Raw genomic sequence first — 19,762 nt, forward strand, 5'->3', positions numbered from 1 at the left:
TACCTTGAACTAGCAAGAGGGAGGGGAGAAAAACAGGTGCTCGGTTTCACGCTGTGGTTGTGAAACACTAACCAAGTAACCTCTCCAGATACCCGTATCCCGGGTGAAACCTGTGATTATCCGTCTGTGCCTGTTCCAGCCATCTTAACCGACATTTGCTTTGGACAAAGTTTGGGGTTGATCCGACCAGCTGAGTGAGTGTCCAGCACCACTGCAAAGCGCCGTTAGGATCCTGCAGTAAGCACGCAGGAGTTACTGCTTTTGGCTGAGCAGGTTGCTTTAAAATTCAAATTCTACAGTTGCCAAGTTTTACAAACAATTTTACTGATGGAGTGTTTGCATAATACAGTAAGTGTAATTAAACAAATACTTTCCATAAGTAAATCATAAGTAACATCATTAGAGCTTACATACTGGGATAGATTACACCTGATGATCGCCGCAGTCAAGATTCTTGTAAACAAGAATTCCTTACCACTTGTAAACATGTCTGTGGGTACTCGGGTACGCGTCGCCAACCAAAACAGAAATTGTGTTAGAAGCCCTCATTAGGAAAGTAAACAGTCCCCATTCCAATCAATCAAACTACTGCCTTGTAAAAAGATCAGAATACTACCAGTCACCTCCATGTTAAATAACTTTGAAACAATCACCTTAATTAGCCTTCATTTCCATAATTACTGATCTCAGAGAATACTTTTGCAAAGAGGAAAAATAATCAGCAGGCTAGAAAAATTACTCACAAAGCACCAGCAGAGTTTGTTGGTTGGGTTTTTTTTAATAAAGGCTAATTAAGCGATTAATGCTCTAATACAAACAATTAGGAATTGATTTGTAAAAATTCTTTTCTCTAGAACCCAGTTTTTTATCCTCCACAGCTATTATTTTGATAGCTTTGGGGGAAAATTATGCCAGTCCAGACTAAAATGGCCACCTCAGTATAGGAATGCAAAGAGACTTCAAAAACGTTTTACAGTCGCAGGTTTTTAGTCAAAGTGTATAAAATTTTAGTCTAGAAAAATAAGTATGGATTGTATACAGTTACTGTGCTCGGAGGCTGAAGAGGACAGTGCACCACTCAGATGGCACAGGCATACTGAAAAATGCAGCCGAGAGTATTCCTTAAAAAGACTCTTGGTGGGGGGGTGGTTTGTTGGGTTTTTTTCTCGCACTTTCAGCCTAAATCGGTGCCAAAAGTGTCGCTGGGTGGGAGGTCTAGCTGCTGGCCAGGGACTGATGAATAGGTGGCTGGAAGCAGCGCACGTGTTCCACGGGTGTGCTCTCTCCATCGCCGGACTTCAAATACTTGTCCAAAATGGCAATTATTTCATCATTCAGAATCTGGAACTTGCGAATTCTCTCAACCATTTTCTTCAAAGGCTGCAAACAGCAGAAAAACAGACGCATGGGAATTAGCTTTGGAGATAATAAGCCTTAGACGCAAAAGCAGCAAACGCTGTTACCGCATCTCTCCCAGCGATGTTACGAATGCTTCCCTGCCGCTGCTGAGCCAGTGAAAATCCAAGGTGCATTTGGGTTTGTGACAGTGCTGCATTTTGTACACAAAAGGGCAGTGTACAGCAGCATTGTCATAATCTGAAAGCACGTATATGAGATGGAAAGCATTAAGAAAATCCCCCATATTCAGGAAATCAGAATTCTCACCGACCAGTCTTCAAACAGTAGTGCTAATGCCTTAATCTTTTGTTCCCAAAACCCCTGGTGCCCTCATTTTCAACATTTCGTTCTAAAAAGCGATTGCTACATCAACACTGCTTCCAAGTACAAACAGCTCCAACTTATTGTTGTCTTTATTACTACAGCGAGTACAGAAGAGATGTTTTCAACTCACCACATTCTTTATAACCTCGTCTTTGCCATCGTGCTTTTGGACTTTCAACAGGTGGTAGCAGAAATCCAACACATCGAAGCGACGCTGCTGTCCCAGAAGGACAATGATCATACAGCCAGCCCAGTGCAGGCCGTCCCCAAAGCACTGCCTGAAACGAGGAGCACACCACATCAAGCACGTTTCACCTAAATCTTCAGAGACACGTCCAGAAGAAATGCTCGCTAATCGGCCATTATACTAAATAATTAATATGTTAGACATGAATCTAGGAAACACCGCGAGAGCTCTGGTATATCAAGTTCGTCTTTCCGGATACCACAAGCGATGCAAACGGATGCTTCACAAAAAAACAGAAGCCCCCTCCCAGTTTTACACAACGTGGAGCTACTCCAGAGACATTTACTCCCCATTAGACCCCAGCAGCATTACATTTCATTTTCAAAGGAAACAACGCTTTCAAAGAAAACAAACTGGGCATTCAGCACCACTCTGCTCCTCTGGGCTGCAGGCATGAAAGGAAGCAAACCTCCTGTGCTGCTGCCTCCGTAACTGCTCGGTGAAAAGCACGTTACGCAGTTTTTCAAAATAAGGGTATTACCAAAATTAACAAACCCAAGAACAACAGTTCCTGGCTAACTCATGTTAATCACGTTAACTTGTAAGTGCTCATTCTTGCTCTTCATGCAGAGAAGAAATACTTGTTAGAAATACACGCACCAATGTTCAGTTATTTTACGCAAGCTCAGCGTCCGTAGGGGTACGACTGCTATTGGAAGGTAAGTGCTAGGGCCTATTTGTCATGGGATCATTCACTATACACGGACAATACTTAAAATAGCAGGTTATTTTTGTTAAAGATACAATAATAGCTTTTGCAGACAGGCAGACAGACGCCTCCATCCCAGGCCCCCTCCCAGCTACGGGGAGCATCAGCAGAGCCAGCAGTACGTACTCCACGGTGAACTCGTGCGTTCCCACGGGGATGCAGTAGACGAACTGCATTGCGCTCCAGAGGCGATGGAACTCCACGCACTCGTCCACGTGCATCACCCCGTTGCTGGGCAGGGGCCCGCGCCAGATGGGATCGTCCAGGAAGGAGCGGATCCTTGTCAGGATAACCTCAAACATGGACAGGCCGCAGCAGAGGCGTTCTTTGGTCAGCAAGTCCCCTTCCCTTGCAATTGCTATTTGCTAAGGTGGAGAGAGAAAGAAAGTACAAAATCCTGGTAAGAGCCACTTGACCGCCAGACTTTATTAAAAAAAAGTAAAATACAGCACCACATTTTTCAGCTTCACTAGGTTTATTCTAGGAGAAATATCTCCTGAAGTGAGGTCAGAGGCCACTAACCTGGGGTTCAGCTTAGTGGAAAAAAATATTCAGAGAAAATTGTAAAAGGCTTCTCAAGCAGACAGGCTTGAAAGTGAGTAACGCTGACTGCACTAATGCTAATCCTGGACTAGTCCCAGGGAAGTTTAAAGTATTCTTTGCCTGCGTGGAGGCAGAAAGCAAAACCAAAGTTCAGTGCTCTGCTGCTGGTATGGGCAGAGCCTGTGCTCTCCTGCACATCTCCCTGGGCTGCTGCTGTTAGAGACGGGAAGGCTCCAGAGGCGGCACAAACGCCCTCAGACAAAATCCGCAGGAGGCAATGCCGGTTAGGGCTTGTCCCAGCCTGCGCCACCACACTGAGAGCTCTCCCCTATGGCAGCGGCGCCCACTGAGCCACAGCACCTGTGACAAGAAGGCAGTCTGAAGCCTGCTTCAGAGCACTCTGCTCTTGGTTTCCATAGTCACATCCCCACTGCTGGTAAACTGCTACGGTCAGCAGGGGATTAAGGTACCCCTTACACGGAGAGAAAGGAAAATCATGCTGAAGCTGCAACAGCAGTTCAAGAATATTCTCTTTGGTCACTGTTTCCAGGAGAGCTCAACTCAAATGACAGCTCACTTCCCAAGAGTTTCTAACCATCTGGCTGAAAGAGGAACAAATTGTTTTAAAACTATATATACACATGCACAAGAAATCTGATTGCTTTTGGTGGGATTTGCACTGGGACCTCCCAGGCTGGCCCTTACCCTGAGAGAGTATCCCACAGCAACGTACATACAAATTAGCATTTTCCCCAAAAATGTCAACTCCACCCCAGTCTCAAACTTCTGAGTTTTAACAGCTTTATCAAATCCGTGCATCTGACAAATGCTGTTGTGTGAACAAGCTGGATGGGCAGGTTGAAGTTCTGACACAGCCACCAGCACATGTGCAAGGACAGGCTTTCTAGTGGTCAGAAATCTCTTGAATTAATTGCCTCTGACGCAAATGAAAGAGATTACCTGGGGTGTTCCTAGTCTTTCAATGAGAGGAACCAAATGTAGTGGAGCATATTTTGATTCCAGTCTCTTCATTTTAGCATCAAGTCTTTCACCCTCTGGAAGGGAAAAGAAAAAAAAAAAAAAAAGCACTAATAAATTATAGAATCACAGAATCATGGGTTGGAAAAGACCTCTAAGATCACCAAGTCCAACCATCCACCCAACACCACCATGCCTACTAAACCATATCCTGAAGTGCCACATCTACACGCTTTTTGAACACCTCCAGGGATGGTGACTCCACCACCTCCCTGGGCAGCCTGTTCCAATGTCTGACCACTCTTTCAGTAAAGAAATGTTTCCTAATATCCAATCTCTACCTCCCCTGATGCAACTTGAGGCCATTGCCTCTCATCCTATCACTAGTTACTTGGGAGAAGAGACCAAAACCCACTCACTACAACCTCCTTTCAGGCAGTTGCAGAGAGCAATAAGGTCCCCCCTCAGCCTCCTCTACTGCAGACTGAACAGCCCCAGCTCCCTCAGCCGCTCCTCATAAGACTTGTTCTCCAGACCCCTCACCAGCCTCGCTGCCCTTCTCTGGACACGCTCCAGCCCCTCAATGTCCTTCTTGTAGTCAGGGGCCCAAAACTGAACACAGCACTCCAGGTGCAGCCTCACCAGTGCTGAGTACAGGGGCACGATCACCTCCCTGCTCCTGCTGGCCACACTATTCCTGACACAACCCAGGATGCCGTTGGCCTTCTTGGCCACCTGGGCACACTGCTGGCTCATGTTCAGCCGGCTGTCAACCAACACCCCAAGGTCCTTTTCCACCAGGCAGCTTTCCAGCCACTCCTCCCCAAGCCTGTAGCATTGCATGGGGTTGTTGTGACCCAGGTACAGGACCCGGCACTTGGCCTTGTTGAACCTCACACAGCTGGCCTCGGCCCATCGATCCAGCCTGTCCAGATCCCTCTGCAGAGCCTTCCTACCCTCAAGCAGATCGACACTCCCGCCCAATTTGGTGTCATCTGCAGACTTACTGAGGGAGCACTCAATCCCCTCATCCAGATCATTGATAAAGATGTTAAACAAGACCGGACTCAAAACTGAGCCCTGGGGAACACCACTCATGACCGGCCGCCAGCTGGATTTAACTCCATTCACCACCACTCTCTGCACTCGGCCATTCAGCCAGTTCTTTATCCAGCAAAGAGTACACGCGTTCAAACTGTGTGCAGCCAGTTTCTCCAGGAGGATGCTGTGGGGAACAGTGTCAAAGGCCTTACTAAAGTCCAGGTAGATGACATCCACAGCCTTTCCTTCGTTCACTAGGCAGGTCACCTGGTCATAGAAGGAGATCAGGGTGGTCAAGCAGGACCTGCCTTTCATGAACCCATGCTGGCTGGGCCTGATCCCCTGGCTGTCCTTCACATGCCCAGTGAGCGCGCTAAGGATGAACCGCTCCATAACCTTCCACAGATCCTCCTTCCGGCCCTTCTTGTACATGGGTGTCACATTGGCAATCAATTAATTGCAGTTAACCAAGAAAATTCTTATTTTCACACAATCCTTATTCAGTGCACAAGAAAATTTGGCTATGTTACTTTTATAGGTAATCTCAATTCTAAGTAGCTGGTTAATCTTCAATGTGTTTTTAGAAAAAAATATGTATTTTAAAATGTTGCATTGCATGTGCAAACAGAAAGAAGGATTTGTAGTAGAATACATTTTCTTAATTAGATAAATTCAAGAAAGAATATAAGACTACTAGGCTGCTGCTGCTAACACATTCGACTCCCACTTGTACTCAGCCAAATACATTATCTTTACCATACATAAAATGCTTGACTCTAGAAGGCGGGGTACAAAGAGGGTGGAATCTTGTGTACAGCAAGGCTTAAAAAAAGCAGTTGGCACCCCCTCATCGCTGGCGCGTAGGAAATGTTCTCCAGCAAATGGGAAAATGCTGTTTACAATGCTCTGGTTAGTTTTATGCAGAGAGGCAAGTAGCTACAGTGAGTCTGGAAACATCCTCAGAGATTCTTAGCTGATGGGATTTCTCCAAGCAGAGAGAAACAGAGAGGAAAGGAGACAGAGGAGCAACACAGAAAGAAGAGAAGCCTGAGGGGAAAAAAGCTCACTTGCTGATGATGAAGGATGAGAAAAGCATCCACCAAAGGCAGCACGCCTGCAAATATTCCCCAGTGCATGCCCAGTTCAGCAAAAGGCACGCGAATGGTCTACTGTGATGAGGGACCACTTGTGTTTACTTACTTGCTGACAGACTTCCTACGCCCTGCCTGATCAAGCTCACCCCCCACTGGATGGGCAACCATGTAAGCTAAACGGCACCTTCGGAAAAGCCCCTCACCGCATCCACACGGAGGGGTAACGCTGCCCCGGGTATCCACCCCACTTTTCCCTGTCACCGCACTCCTCCTCTTCCTCTGGTGCCTTGCACTGAGCCTCGCTGAGAACCCTGTATTTTTCAGCCAGGCAAAGAGGCCCGAATCTGTCACCGCTGTCCCATAATCAACAGCGGTGTTGTACAGGATGGCTGGGGACGGTCACTGAAACCGCGGCAGCAGGTGAGGGGAGTGGAAAGCGTTGCCCGAGGAAGGCGTTTTCACTTAGCTGATACCTTTGACGTGAACTCTGGGCAGGATATTTTGGAACGGCGCCGCGTGCAGCAGGTCACACACTTCCTCCAGGGACTGGAATGAAAAGAAAACGAGAGATGTTTAGGATGGAAGAATCCCCAAGCCACGCCAGGTCCCCAGAACAGGCTTCCAGAAGCAGAAACCCCAGCAGGCAGCCAGCCGCCGCTGCCGCCACTCCGAGCCCTCACTCTCCTCACGGCATCGCTCCCAAAGACCAGTTGATTTCACCAGGTTACCTTGGATCCCCAAATAAACTCCAGCAGCTCTCCTCCTCCCTCAGCTGGCCGTTCGTGTAGGCCAGGGTACTGGTTAAAAAGGCTAATGCAGAATGACTAATGTCGGTGTGAAAGCGGCAGACGGCTCCTGCGCAGACAGCGGGAGGGCTGAGGAAGGTGACTCGCTGCGTGGTTGTCGTTACCACCGCTATTCCCACAGCCCACGACCTATCACGACAGGCGCACCTCCCCGCCAGGCGAGCTGCGACACAGGACCCCAGCGGTGAACCACCTCTTTGGAAGCGTTTCGCATCTTCAGGGCTGGGGGAGTGGAAGACAGACGTCTCCCGGTTCTCAGCTGCCGCACGTGCAGAGAAAACGCAGAGATGACCGGACGCAGTGGCATGACTTTGCCATGCCCCTCTCTTCGTTTGTGGAGCAGAGGCCCTCCCCGCTCGTTTGTAATCCCTCAGCACCAGCGTTAGAAGAGACGTTCCTCAGCCACACCCTCTGCAGGACCGGGGTGCCGGGGCTCACGTGCCTTTCCCAGGTCTCATTGCTCACTGGCAGCACGTGCTAGGCAACCAAGGTCAGCAGGACCCACCCGCCAGCAGAGATGCACCACAGACCAGCGCTCTGCACCGGGGTAGACTCTGGTGAAGTTGCCATGGATGACCACAATGGAAAAATACTGAAATACGTGACAGGACATCGGGGCACCACCAAGGGCAAAGACGCAAGGAGGGGCAGCAAGCAGTGTTGTGTGACTAGAAAGTGCCACCAAAGCTGTGTCCCAGAGAAGGTACCCCAGCGCTGGTGTCACTTTGGTGCACCCTCAAGCAGTGCTCCCGGGAGGCAGTGAGGGCCCTCACCTGCCTGGCCTTTCACCACCCAAAGCTTGCTGAGGAAACGAGGGAGCTGGTTTGCAGTCAGCAGAGCTCTCCAGGAGGTGGCCAGCCCAGCCTCCGCAGCAGCGTGTGCTTACACAGCGTGGGCAGAGCACCCCACAGACACGGGCAGGGCAGAGACTCCCCACCCGAGTCTCGAGAGCACAGTGCAGGTAAAGGAAGGGAACACAGCAGATCTGCTGCTTTTCTGGCCCACCTTTTCCTCTCTTAGCACACCAAAGCACGAAGACCAAGAGATTACACGTCTGGCCACTTTGGGTGAACAGCAGATAGTAACAACGTGGAGGAAGGGCAGGAAAAGAAGAGGTAGGGATAAAGAGCGATGGTAGCACCGCGCCCTCAGCAGCGGGCAGCTTCGCACGCTGACAGGCAGAGGCTGGGTGTGTAGGAAGCAGCTGAAAGACCAGACGTGCCTCACAGCTCCGCTCAGACCAGGACAGAGGAGTGTCTGGCAGAGCGGGCGCCACTGTCAGCCATCCTAGCAGCGAGGAGGATGTCCACGGAGCCCACGTTAACTTTGTGATGTTTCAGATGACAATGGGAATGACAAGCAGGGAAGGGGAATAACAGTCCCAGGCGCACAACTCATTGACACAAAGAGAGTAGCCACCCTGTGACTGACTGCAGGAATACCGTCTTTGCTCATAATTTACGATCAGGGTTATAACATTTGATCCTCAGGCACCGCGCACAAGGCAATGTCTCTCCCCCAGCGAAGTTCAGCGTCCCTGCCATCTCACGGGCATGAAAGCCCCTGCATGGCTGCAAGAGATCAGAGCAGGGAACTGTTTCTACCCATCTGCCCATCAGCAACAGCAAACGCGCAGTTTTCAATCCTGTTATTTGTGACGTTAGTAACAAAAATTGGAGAGCACAGTTTGGGAGACAGATGGGTTTTAAACGAGCGCAGCAGGCACCTACCAGACTCTGTTCAATGAGGAGGCAAAACAGGACGGCATTTCCCACTTCCCGCAAGTTCTGGAAGCAGACAGTCTTCAGTTCTGCATATTCAACGATGTCCTTCAACTGATGGTGAAAAAACTCCAAGATACCTGGAATCAAAAGAGAAGCAAAAAAATTAAGTCTCAGGAGCCAGAAAGAAATCTCGTGGTGATCACACAGCCACACCTCTCTCCATCTACCAGCACATGACATTTTCTTATCTCCTGACATGCAGCCTAGAGGAAACTGAAAGGAGCAGTCTTTAGACACATTAAAAATCAGAGGTTATGAAGTGTTAAGCCAGCGGTGTGCTGACCTTTTCAACTGGATAAATCATGCAAAACGGAGTGCCTAGCTTCTCACTCCTGGAAAAGGGAGCCAGTGTAAGCGGTAAGAACACAATTTCCAGGAGCAGGAAGAGACTAGGGCTCTCGTCTGCCGTCAGTCCTGTTCCAGCCTCTGCCTCCCACCCTGCCGCACCGCCTGACACGCTCAGTTCACAGCTGTTATTTTCAAGGATGACAGAGCCGGCAAAGAGCAGAGCACCAAAGGTAACGGGGAACAGGGCTGGTGTCAGGCTGCGACTCTGACAGTGCCGCAGGCAGCCAGAGGTGATCGGCAACCTCACAACACACACACAGAAATCACAAGTCAAGCTCTGCTGGCAAGGGTGCAACAGATCAAGCACAGCCAGAGCATTGTTTCTGGCAAAGTTTTGCCAAAAGCTGTTCAAAACCAGCTAAATTATGATTTTAAAACACACGTAATTTACATGAACGTATGTCTTTTCCACCAAACCTTCCCCAAACAATGGTGACAACGCGCTGGTGGATTTCCAGCTCCTTCCCCCCAGCCCCAGAAAGGCTGTGCAGTGCCTTGGTTACAGACAAGCCCAGGAGAGCCCGGGCTCCGCAGCTTCTGCAGGGACCCAACCTGGTCAGCACTGCGGAGGTTAAAGCAACATGCAGGACGGGTGAGAAGAGCAGAGAACTGCAGTAAGTCAGACAGCTCTCTGGCTTTTTACAAGTTAATTTTTATCAGCATTTTTCCATCTGTCTGCACCAGCCTGGCCATTTTAAAGAGCCACGAAAAACCTTGACTGATGACAGAAGAAAATACACCGTGCAAAGCTTTTGAATTGTGTGCTACATACGGCAGTTCCTTTCCATTACACTGAACTAAGTCAGACAGTTGAATCTCCACCCAATCACATCTAAAGCAACTGAGAGGAGACAAGGAAAGGGTGCACAGAAGCCCCCTCCACCTTCCCACATGTTCCCTGAGCACAGCTGATGAACGCTTCCCATGCAGGAGACTGGACTTTGGTATTTACCCAGCAAGGCCATGGCTGAGAGGGGAGCACGCAAACATAAATACAGCCTGGAGCATATCTATGCCAAGGAAATCCCTCAAACTCAGCAGAGGAACTTGAAAACGTACAGTGAAGGAAGCACTGTACAGCTAACCCACACACTTCTACAGAAAGCTTCACATCATTAAATTTAGTAACACAAACATCAATAAAGTGTGCGGTGAGGGGATGCAAGGCTGGCTCTGTTACATCTCAAAGAACTGTTTGTCAATAGAAAATCTGCAGTAGATGAGTGTTCCCACACACGTTCAGCGGATATAAATTTCAGACCTAACTCAAGCAGTTTAGTGACTCAATAGAAGAGCAGAACTGAAAAACCACTGGAGATAGGTCAGATGTAATGAGTGCTTCCTGAGCCTGATTTATTCAAAGGAAAACACATTCAAATCTAGCTAAAAAGCAAAGAAGTCAAGCCAGCGCATCACCAGCTCCCCCCTTCCCATAACATGGGGACCGTGTAATTAAAAAGCTCCGCAAAAGACTGTTGGTGTCCGTTCAGCGCTGCAGTATAAAGGCCAACTGCAATTCCCAGGTGTCTGAGCAGCAGTGAGCCCTTGTGTTTGTTGTTTAAACACACCTGCCCACCACAGCAATGAGATGCTACAGTGCTGAATACTGGGATTCCTATTTTAAAGATCAGGTTGAAAAGGCAGATTGATACAGCGGAATCTTTTTTACAAAAAATTTTTCGTGCTAGGAAAAAAATGCAGAGTGAGGGCACTGAAACAAGCTTTACTACAAGTCTACAGTGGGTTTTAGTTACGTGCCCTAATATTTCCTTTGTGTTTTTCTCTGCTGATGAAAGGTCTTCTAAGGATCTACTGCTAGAAGTCAAGTCAAATACTTTCCAAATACCGAGACTGGATGCCTTTCTGGAAGCAGAAGTCCACTGCATTATCCTGGACTTAGGTCTGTGCCACAGAGGAAATCAAACTAGAATATCTGCCAACGCTTCCGGCCTTAGTATCCATGGCATGTGCACAAAGATCGATGGTGAACCAACAGAAGGGCTGGAAGACTCGCCAAGACACACTGAGTAACTGTAGACTTCTCCACATAGTTACCATGGTGAGAAAGCACTACCCGAGCAAGCAGGATACTGGCTATAAGGACGTTCTTCCCCTTTATCTGGTATGGCGAGTGGGAGCAACGAGGTGAGAAACAGAAGCTGAGCAGAGCAGCAAGGACGATACTGCTAGCACAGCATGGAAACAGCCATCAGTCACGAAGGGGTTGGAAAGGAGAGGGGTTTTCAGACTCGCCTCAATTCCCTGCTCAGCCTGTGGATTTTGTGGGGAGGTTCAGAAGAGGAACTGATACCTGGAATGATGTTGAGAAAATTTTATCCATGTTGTATGTACAGCTCTGAAGTGAAATCCTGAGAATAACCCATGCTGCCTACAGCAAATAGCAAGGAGCAGGATGGCACAGAGAGAAACCAGGAGCAGCACAAAGGACGGTGACAGGCAACAAGGAGCTCATACTGAAGGTGCAACAAACCAAAGCATGACTAAGTCCACCCAAAAGCAGCGGGATAGCAGAAGTCAAAGAGGCTTGAGGTTCATACCCTAAAAAAATACATATTGTCTTCTATAGTCACTCCAAGTTACAGAGTTCCTCTCAAAGTCCTTAACAAAGACCCTCGTTTCTTCACCCAAAGCCGCAGTCTCCGTATACAGATACATAAATACACCCCCTCATGCATTCATGAACAAATTGTGTGTTATTTTTAAAATCTGACACCCGGCACTTAGCACGCAGCGGTTCCAAATGCCGCTGCTATCAACAGTGCGCTGCTTCCCCTCAGATGGAGGGCTTGATTTACCAGCAAAATAGACAAAAGTGCACAGAGCTACATAGGCTACTTTTGATGGAACAGAAATGACACTGAAAGCATGATCTGCTCCCCGATGGAGTCCTGTGGCAGAAATACATCGTCATGCGTTCATTAATGTTTGAGCAATGGCGTTCTCAATTATACCTCCTGATACTGTACAGCGCACAGAACTGTATTTTTATGAAAGACTACGCATGCATACTGAAGCCCTGGAAAAAGAACAAGTGTCTGAGGAAAGTTAATTTCACCTCCCTGAATGTAACCTTCCTCTTCCCCCTGATTTTATTTTTAAATTTTAATTCTAAGTTACTGAATTAGTTTATATATATATATATACACACACACATATATGTAATTTTGCAAGGCAAATGAATCAAGTCTTTTTGCTCCTTCTCTCCAAGAATGCAGTTTTAACTAAACCTCTCTGTTCCTGCAGACGGGATGATGTCAGGTGTCGTAATCGATTTTATAATCCCAGTTTGTGATTTACACAGATCTCAACAAAAGCAAAGGCTGTTGATAGAAGAAAGATCCAGTAAAGTACAGAAGATCAGTAAAGGATTAGGTTCCATCTCTGCTTCCAAAATCCCATCTCAGCAGCACTCAAACAGCAGATGCCAAGTTTCAGCTGTGCAGTCTGTACACTAATTAATTTAGGAAGTCAGACCAAATCAACACATGCAACGCAAAGCTGGCTGGATTTCTTCACTTTGGTCACCTTTCATTTTCTACAAAACAATCTCAGTTCACACCTACAGACTCAAATCAGACAGGTTCCAGAGCTTGTAACAATTCTGGTACCTAAAAGATTAGGACAAAAATTGGCTATTAATTCTAAAACTGAATTGCTGACTAACAACAAACTAGATCTTTAATATAATTCTTCGTCTAGATGTTTTATGGATTATTTTCTGCAGAGTACTGACTTCACCATCACCAAATAAAATCTGCTAATCTGCAACAGCAAAACTGATCCCAAGAAACTGGGTGCTATAATGACTTTTAGTTTACGTTCACTTTCATACAGAACTCCTAATGGTAGCTACAAATACTTCTTTGGCTCACAACAGATGTCATTAACTCTCACGCCATTCCTTTCAACAGAAACGTCTGTAAGGTTTAAGCATATACATATATCTGGGAATTATGATCACAGAGCCTGTGCACTCTGTTTGTTTTGCTAGAAAGAAATATGCTGTTGTTCTGCATATCTAATCAGTCCTTACTGCCCTTTTGCAATTATCTGGGTGATCCGAGTTGCCCCAAAATTCTTTCAAATAGTCTGTGATTCCCTCCCAAATCTTTCTCCAATGGACAGGTTCCAGAAAAACCTATTATTAAATCCCTTTCATTTTCTTCCCCGCGAGGACTCAAGCCATTGCGCCCCCACCAAGAAACCAACTTATTCTCCTACTCATCCAAGTCCGATCACAAACCCGGGATACCGGGGAGTGTCTGCTGTGCCCCAGGTGAAGCTTCCCCAGCAGCCTCTGCCCACTGCTGCCCTCCACCACACTTCCTGGCCCAGGCTAGCTCTAGTTCCTATCAGACCCTGACCCAAAATGTTCCAGGAAAAGGAGGGGTGGAAGACAGTTTTCTGCCAGGCTGCCATGCTGAAGCAGCTCAGAAGGTGTTGCCAGCAGCACAACCCAGCCCACTGAGAGACAGGAACGAAGCAGCCAGCAGCACAGGGCACTGGGAGGCTTCCCCAAACCGCCGCGTGAACACACAGGATTTCGAGAGATCTGGCTGCCCTGCACCAGCTTTGGGTGTTTGCTTCTTTGATTTATTTATTTTTTTAAAGAAGAAACTTGGAAATGCTCCACTCAGGAAAAAAATACACAATTATGCTACTTTCTCGCCAAGTTTATATCTCGCTAAGCTCATACATTTTTTTCTTAGAAACTTTCTTTTGGAGGGGTGATACACCAGTGACAAAAATCTAAGCCTCATCTCACCGCAAAGCTACAAATTGCTTTCCTCATCATGTCCAATGACACTTCAGAGTGGCAGGACATGAAATACTCATTTATCAAAAGCAGGACTGCCGTATTCAAATACTAGAAAAACAGCAGAAGAAAATGTTACATCCAAGATGAAATTTCAAGTTTAAACTCTTGTAGGCCAATACTGCTTTAAGAGCGTTAGCGACTTTAAAAGGTCCCTTTAAAAATCCTCATGCTTAATGTATTTTTAGACAAATATTTTTATGACTACAAGATGAGCAAGTTCCCCACTGCTTTAGACTGTTCCTATGGTAACAAACCCATTGGTGAACAGGAGTCCTGAACAACTCTGATGCCACTGTTTGTACCCTGCTCCTTTTAGCAGGAATAAATCACCGCTTAGAAATCCACAGGTCTAGAGGGCTGATTATGTAGGGCTCTAGGAACTGCAATCAACAGAGTACAAACAAAGCCCTCCAAATGAGAAGTCTGAAGTGCATGAAATAGCTAGGGGCTTACTTACTGAGCGTACTCTAATCGCTTTGCGTGCGGAGAATGGACTTGGGAAATTACTTTTGAATTTGTAAATGCATGTTACATCAAGACAGATAAGAATCTACGTATTAAATCTGTAGATCAGAATCGCAGTTTTGGTCTGTATGTATAGGTAGTGCCAATTATAAAGATGTTATCTGTTATGAGAGAACAGAAGCAGCATACAGACACGCTCCATAACACTCAGACTTACTACTACAACTACCAACTTCTGCGGGAAGCTTTCGGAGGCAGAGGAGGGAACAGACAACAGCTGGCATGCATTAGTTTTCATTTTCTGTGGCGAACCAAGTAAACGAGGCGTGGCAAAGACCGCTACAGAGGAGAACTTAGCACAGAGAGGACCAGGATTCAAATCAAGCATGGTTCGAGCCTGCCCTTCTACAACCTGGCACTTCCTCTCACGATGCCAGATGAGGGGTACAACCTACAGCACGTCCCCATCGCAGAGAACATTTTCCTTTGTCGGTAAGAGCTGCTCCAAGGGCAGACAGCTCCATGATGGAGAGGCATCAGAGTGCGCAATACGATTCTTCAGTGATGTAAGAGAGGGATGGAGGTGCCCTGAGCTTCCACAGGCATTTTCTGTCTAGCATCTTCGACAGGAAAAGGCAGGGGCAGAGTGACAATGCTGTAAAGGCTGTCTCTGCCATTTCTTGGAAGAGACTCTGCGGGAAGTTATTAGGTGTCCTCTGCTAGAAATAGTTCAGAACAGCAAAAATACGTGTGTCAAGACACAGCCTGCTAGGAACAGGGACAGGGAAGGAGCACAGAATCACGTTGGTTTTTGAGATCCAATCCAAATCTAGTTGCTGTGATCTTCCATCTTAACACCAAGAGTTGCTCTGATCTCTCGGCATAGTGGGCATCTAAACACACGACATTTCTTTTGCAAGAGTAAATATGAGGTCAAAGCAGCTTCTGATCTCTACAAAACAGGAAAGTGATGAAGGATTTTAAAATGTTTTAATCAATCCTGTGAAGGCCACCATTGCACAAGTGAAGTTTTGCCTTTCCTATAAGATAGATTGCCTTTTAACCTCAGGAGAAAGTTTCTGCTTGAGTCCTTGGGCATCTCCGGCCAAATACTTGCTCCTTACAGGTGAAGATTTCTGGCAAGGGACTATGAGCGTCTTAATGTCACCTGCAGCACCGCAGACCCTGGTGATGCATAATCTATATTTGAGAATACCGACTGCTTGTGCGGTCAGACCTTAATGAGTGGCTAAAAACCTCAGATAGATTATTTTTATACTGCTAACTACCATGATTCATCCATTTCTACGCTCCAGGGAGAAAAACAGGAAGGAAACACTCAAGTAAGTCCTCAGTTTCATTTAACATTGGTGATGAGCGTCAAGCAAGCTGTGGGAAGCAGAAAAACCCAACCTCATTCCAGTTGGGAGTGGCATTTAATAAACCTAAGAGACTCTGGAAAAATAAAGATATACTCAGGAGGTGGGTGGCACATGGAAGGATTAATTTGTGTTAATTAGAAGTTGCGGAGGAGGAATATTTTGAAGAGGGGGGAAGCAGTTTCAGATTTTCAGTGAACAATGTGATAAATACTAATTAGCCAATTATTTCTCCATAGTGGCAAGCAGCTTTCAAAGTCATTTCTTCTTCTGCAGCTGTCACACCTCCTGTTAGATGGCTAAGATTCACGCCACACAAACCTCAGGCATAACTATTGTGGCAGGACCAGTTTGCCTCTCAGCACCAGCACTCCTTTTATCTTACATTTGATAAGGGCAGAGGAAAAGGGAACCGAGGCTTTTCCAGAGAATCAGGGTTATCTGAACTAGACGTTTAAACAGAACAAGTGTGAGAGGCTAACTTGCCTCTCACAAAGGGAGAGGCAACTTCCCTCTAAAAGGGAAAAGCTCAACATGCTTATGAGAAAGACTAGAAACAGAAACTACTGTGAACATCCCAGCTCAAGACCAATTATGTCATAAGGCTGTCTATATACAGATTGTCATCCTTTTATTTGCCTAAGCATAGAATTCTTAAGACTTTATTAAGTACTTTCAGAAAGCCCAGCATTCAACGATTCTTGTTATGAAAGAAAAAAAAAGATTAAGTGTTGATTACTGGGAGAAAGAAGGGAAAGGGAAAGGGAAAGAGGTACACATTATCCAGAAGACAGTGATTAGTATCATCTTATTAAGGCTGCTATGGTAACACCAAACATGAACTAACCTGGAGAACCATACTCATGTCTTGGCAGCCTACAGATCTTGGGCATCACTTCCATTAGGGTCTTGACGTACTGAAGAATCGTCCCTTGTAACTAAGAGAACACAGATGTGTGTAAACACGTCAGTGTTATTGAACTAAGGAACTTTACAACAAATTTCATTCAAACCACACATGAACTGAACAAGCTCTAAAAATCTTGGATTTAATTCTGTCAGTCATCATCTTCAAAAGGGCAGCTTTTTCAAATGAATACAGGTGCACTTTCCTTCGTACGGCATTAGCCACCTTTTGCTACAGGGAGCGTGGCACAACAGTGGAGGCCAGGAAGAGGAAATCACGTTCTTCTCTTGCAGACCATCTCTATTGACTAACTAACTTTTAGATTCTTGGTAAAAAAAGTTGCATTCAGGCTGTATGGATAACTTCTTCAACATCTGGGCCGAGCACTCTTCTAAATAGGCCTGATGCTGTCCACTGCTAGACCAAGCTTAGCAATTAAACCTTCCTTGTTATTAAGGCGTCACCTGTCAATTATGTTATTAATGAAAGCCCGGAAGTTAGGCAAGGCAGAAAGCACACTCCAGCTGTTCGGGGGGGGGGAATCAAGAAAGTGAATTTACACTACAGTCTTTAAGCTGAAATCAATTAATTTGTAACAAATTTACCTAGGACTTCAGCATAGGTCTCCATAAATTAAATTAATCTCCAACACAGAATCCCAGGTTTTCAAAACACTGCTCAGGCTACCAAGGTACGTCATGTACTGCTCTCACAAGACACTGAGTACTCTCAAACACAGCTTATACTGAACTTCAATGAAAACATTTTAATTAGTTTTGTCTGAGATCTTACTTTCACTTTGTTTTTCTTGAGATATTTCCTATCATTTAGAATAGCAGAAAGTGAAAGACAATTGGCATACCAGGCTCTTGACAACTTTCAGCAACTCCTCCATTACCACAGCAATGCCTTGATACCCAAGAAGTCTACAGATGACTTTAAAGTGAGGGGGACCAACAAAATTCCTGTAGTTGCTGTAGATGCTGGAATATGCCAGATTCAATGCCTAAAATAAGAGAACAGATATGATTAATGACGATTTCAGCTAACTGCACCTTTATAATAATCTCATCTAAACAGTATTTTAAAGCATATTGAAAATAAAATAACAGCCTTGTATCTCACGCTCTCTTCAGGAAGTTAAAATAGAAAGCTTCCCTTTTGTTAAGGCAGGAATTCCAACAAAAATCTCTATATTAGCAAGAAAACTTGCAAATGCTTTTTTTTTCCCACCAGACGTCTTCCACTTACCATTTATAAGCCATGAACATTTCCTCTTTCATATTTTTCTATTTACACAGGTATAAAACGACAAGAGCAGTCAATGCCAATGTTCAAATCCCTGAATTTAAAGCACAGCTTCTATTCCTTTATCGTCCATTTTATGTACAAAACATCTTGAAAGAAGTTACTTCAATTTTCAGTTCATAATAGAGGGTTTAAGTCTCTGAGGAGTCAATTACAAAAGAAACAGCCTTCCACAATTACTGCTCTCTGCAACTAATTAATAAGGATCTTTCTTTTTCAGATCCCTTAGCTGTACACAAGATCAAAGCAAATCTAAGTCTGCGATGTAACCCCAAGGAAATTCTTCCAGAGTTCTATCAAAAGGATCATGTGCTTTGCCCTATTAATGACTTATTTCTTCAAAGCAAACACAACTGTACAGACTGACACTGCATAGGGATTTAGGATCTGTTTGCCGACACCGCGGATCAAAGGGGGGTCAGCTAACTTAACATCCTCCGCTTCTGTAAGGAGGCTGTTCTCCTAATACCCCGACATTTAATTTTAGAAGGGAATCTTCTCAACCTTTCTTACAGAAGATTATGTTGTGTTTCCTTTTCTTCTCTGCAGTTTTCATTCTCTCCAATATGTGAAAGACAGCATACTGTTAGACTTTCAACTCCACACACATCGGCTGTAACAGAAAATTTTCCTTCACCAGTATCCAGGAAGAACACTGACCTTCCCTCCAATGCAGAATCTGCCCCAGTTATCCATGCAGGTCAATACCAGACACTGTAAAACGTGGCACTGCACAAAAAAACCACTCGGAATTCTAGTGATGAAACTCTACCAAGCTCTTGGAGGATTTTAGTATCATAAAAGGAAAGGACTTAAAAATAATCTTTAGAAGAGATTGAAGATACACATTTTTATTTATGTTCTACATGTCTATATAAACACCAGTTTCCAACATGCTTTGAACTGTGGACTTAGAAATTTAAAAATTGGATTCCAGACTGAAATATTAGCTAAAGCAAATCTGGCAACAGGTTAACGCTTCTTGGACACCTTTTGCGGATGCCTGCACAAACCCTCATGGGTCAAAAATTGCTGACTTATAAAAGACAGACACAAAAGCACAGGCTCAGAAGAGACCATTTAGGTCATATCAGGAGAGAAGCAGAGATCCAAAACCAACTTTCTGAATCAGGCAACTCCTGACCTAAGTGAGAAACTTTGCATATGTTTCCAAAACACACACACATAGAAAATTACATAAATTTTACCATGCTTCAACTAACACAGAAGGTTATAATCAGCAATTTATTTCTGCAATGTGAAAATTCAAGAAGTTGCCTGTACCAAAATTTACTTAAAGGTTTAGTTCTAATTCTTATGTGCCTGAACTTCTGTCTCCATCTGCGTGAAGAAACTACACAGCAAGACAGCCTGACCTGCAGAAGGTGGGGGGGGGGGGGGGGTGGTTTTGTTTTCCTTATTTTGAGGGTCCTGGTGAACCAGCAGCTGACCACGAGCCAGCGGGATGACCTTGCCCCAAAGGCGGCCAACAGCCAGCAGGGCTGCATCAGGCAGAGCACTGCCAGCACCTTGAGGGAGGGGATCTGTCCCCACTACTCAGCACAGGTGAGGCATGCCTGGAACACTGGGT

The 19,762-nt window shown here is 45.7% G+C and overlaps 1 protein-coding gene across 3 annotated transcripts in view; it reads right to left on the minus strand.

Moving 5' to 3' along the window:
• Positions 1 to 303: 303 nt before the first annotated feature.
• Positions 304 to 19,762, minus strand: part of CYFIP1 (cytoplasmic FMR1 interacting protein 1) — an 80,160-nt gene continuing 60,701 nt past the window's right edge. For all 3 annotated transcript variants that reach the window (XM_075427366.1, XM_075427356.1, XM_075427373.1), the window contains exons 24-31: positions 17,726 to 17,869; positions 16,804 to 16,894; positions 8,871 to 9,001; positions 6,808 to 6,880; positions 4,182 to 4,276; positions 2,805 to 3,043; positions 1,853 to 2,000; positions 304 to 1,380 (exon numbers count right to left, since the gene is read on the minus strand). In XM_075427366.1, coding sequence (XP_075283481.1) covers positions 1,216 to 1,380; positions 1,853 to 2,000; positions 2,805 to 3,043; positions 4,182 to 4,276; positions 6,808 to 6,880; positions 8,871 to 9,001; positions 16,804 to 16,894; positions 17,726 to 17,869 — 1,086 coding nt within the window. In that variant the 3' untranslated portion in view covers positions 304 to 1,215. The remainder of the gene's footprint in view (positions 1,381 to 1,852; positions 2,001 to 2,804; positions 3,044 to 4,181; positions 4,277 to 6,807; positions 6,881 to 8,870; positions 9,002 to 16,803; positions 16,895 to 17,725; positions 17,870 to 19,762) is intronic.

This window comes from Opisthocomus hoazin, chromosome 1 (assembly GCF_030867145.1).
Source record: "Opisthocomus hoazin isolate bOpiHoa1 chromosome 1, bOpiHoa1.hap1, whole genome shotgun sequence".
NCBI classification, from domain to species: Eukaryota; Metazoa; Chordata; class Aves; order Opisthocomiformes; family Opisthocomidae; genus Opisthocomus; species Opisthocomus hoazin.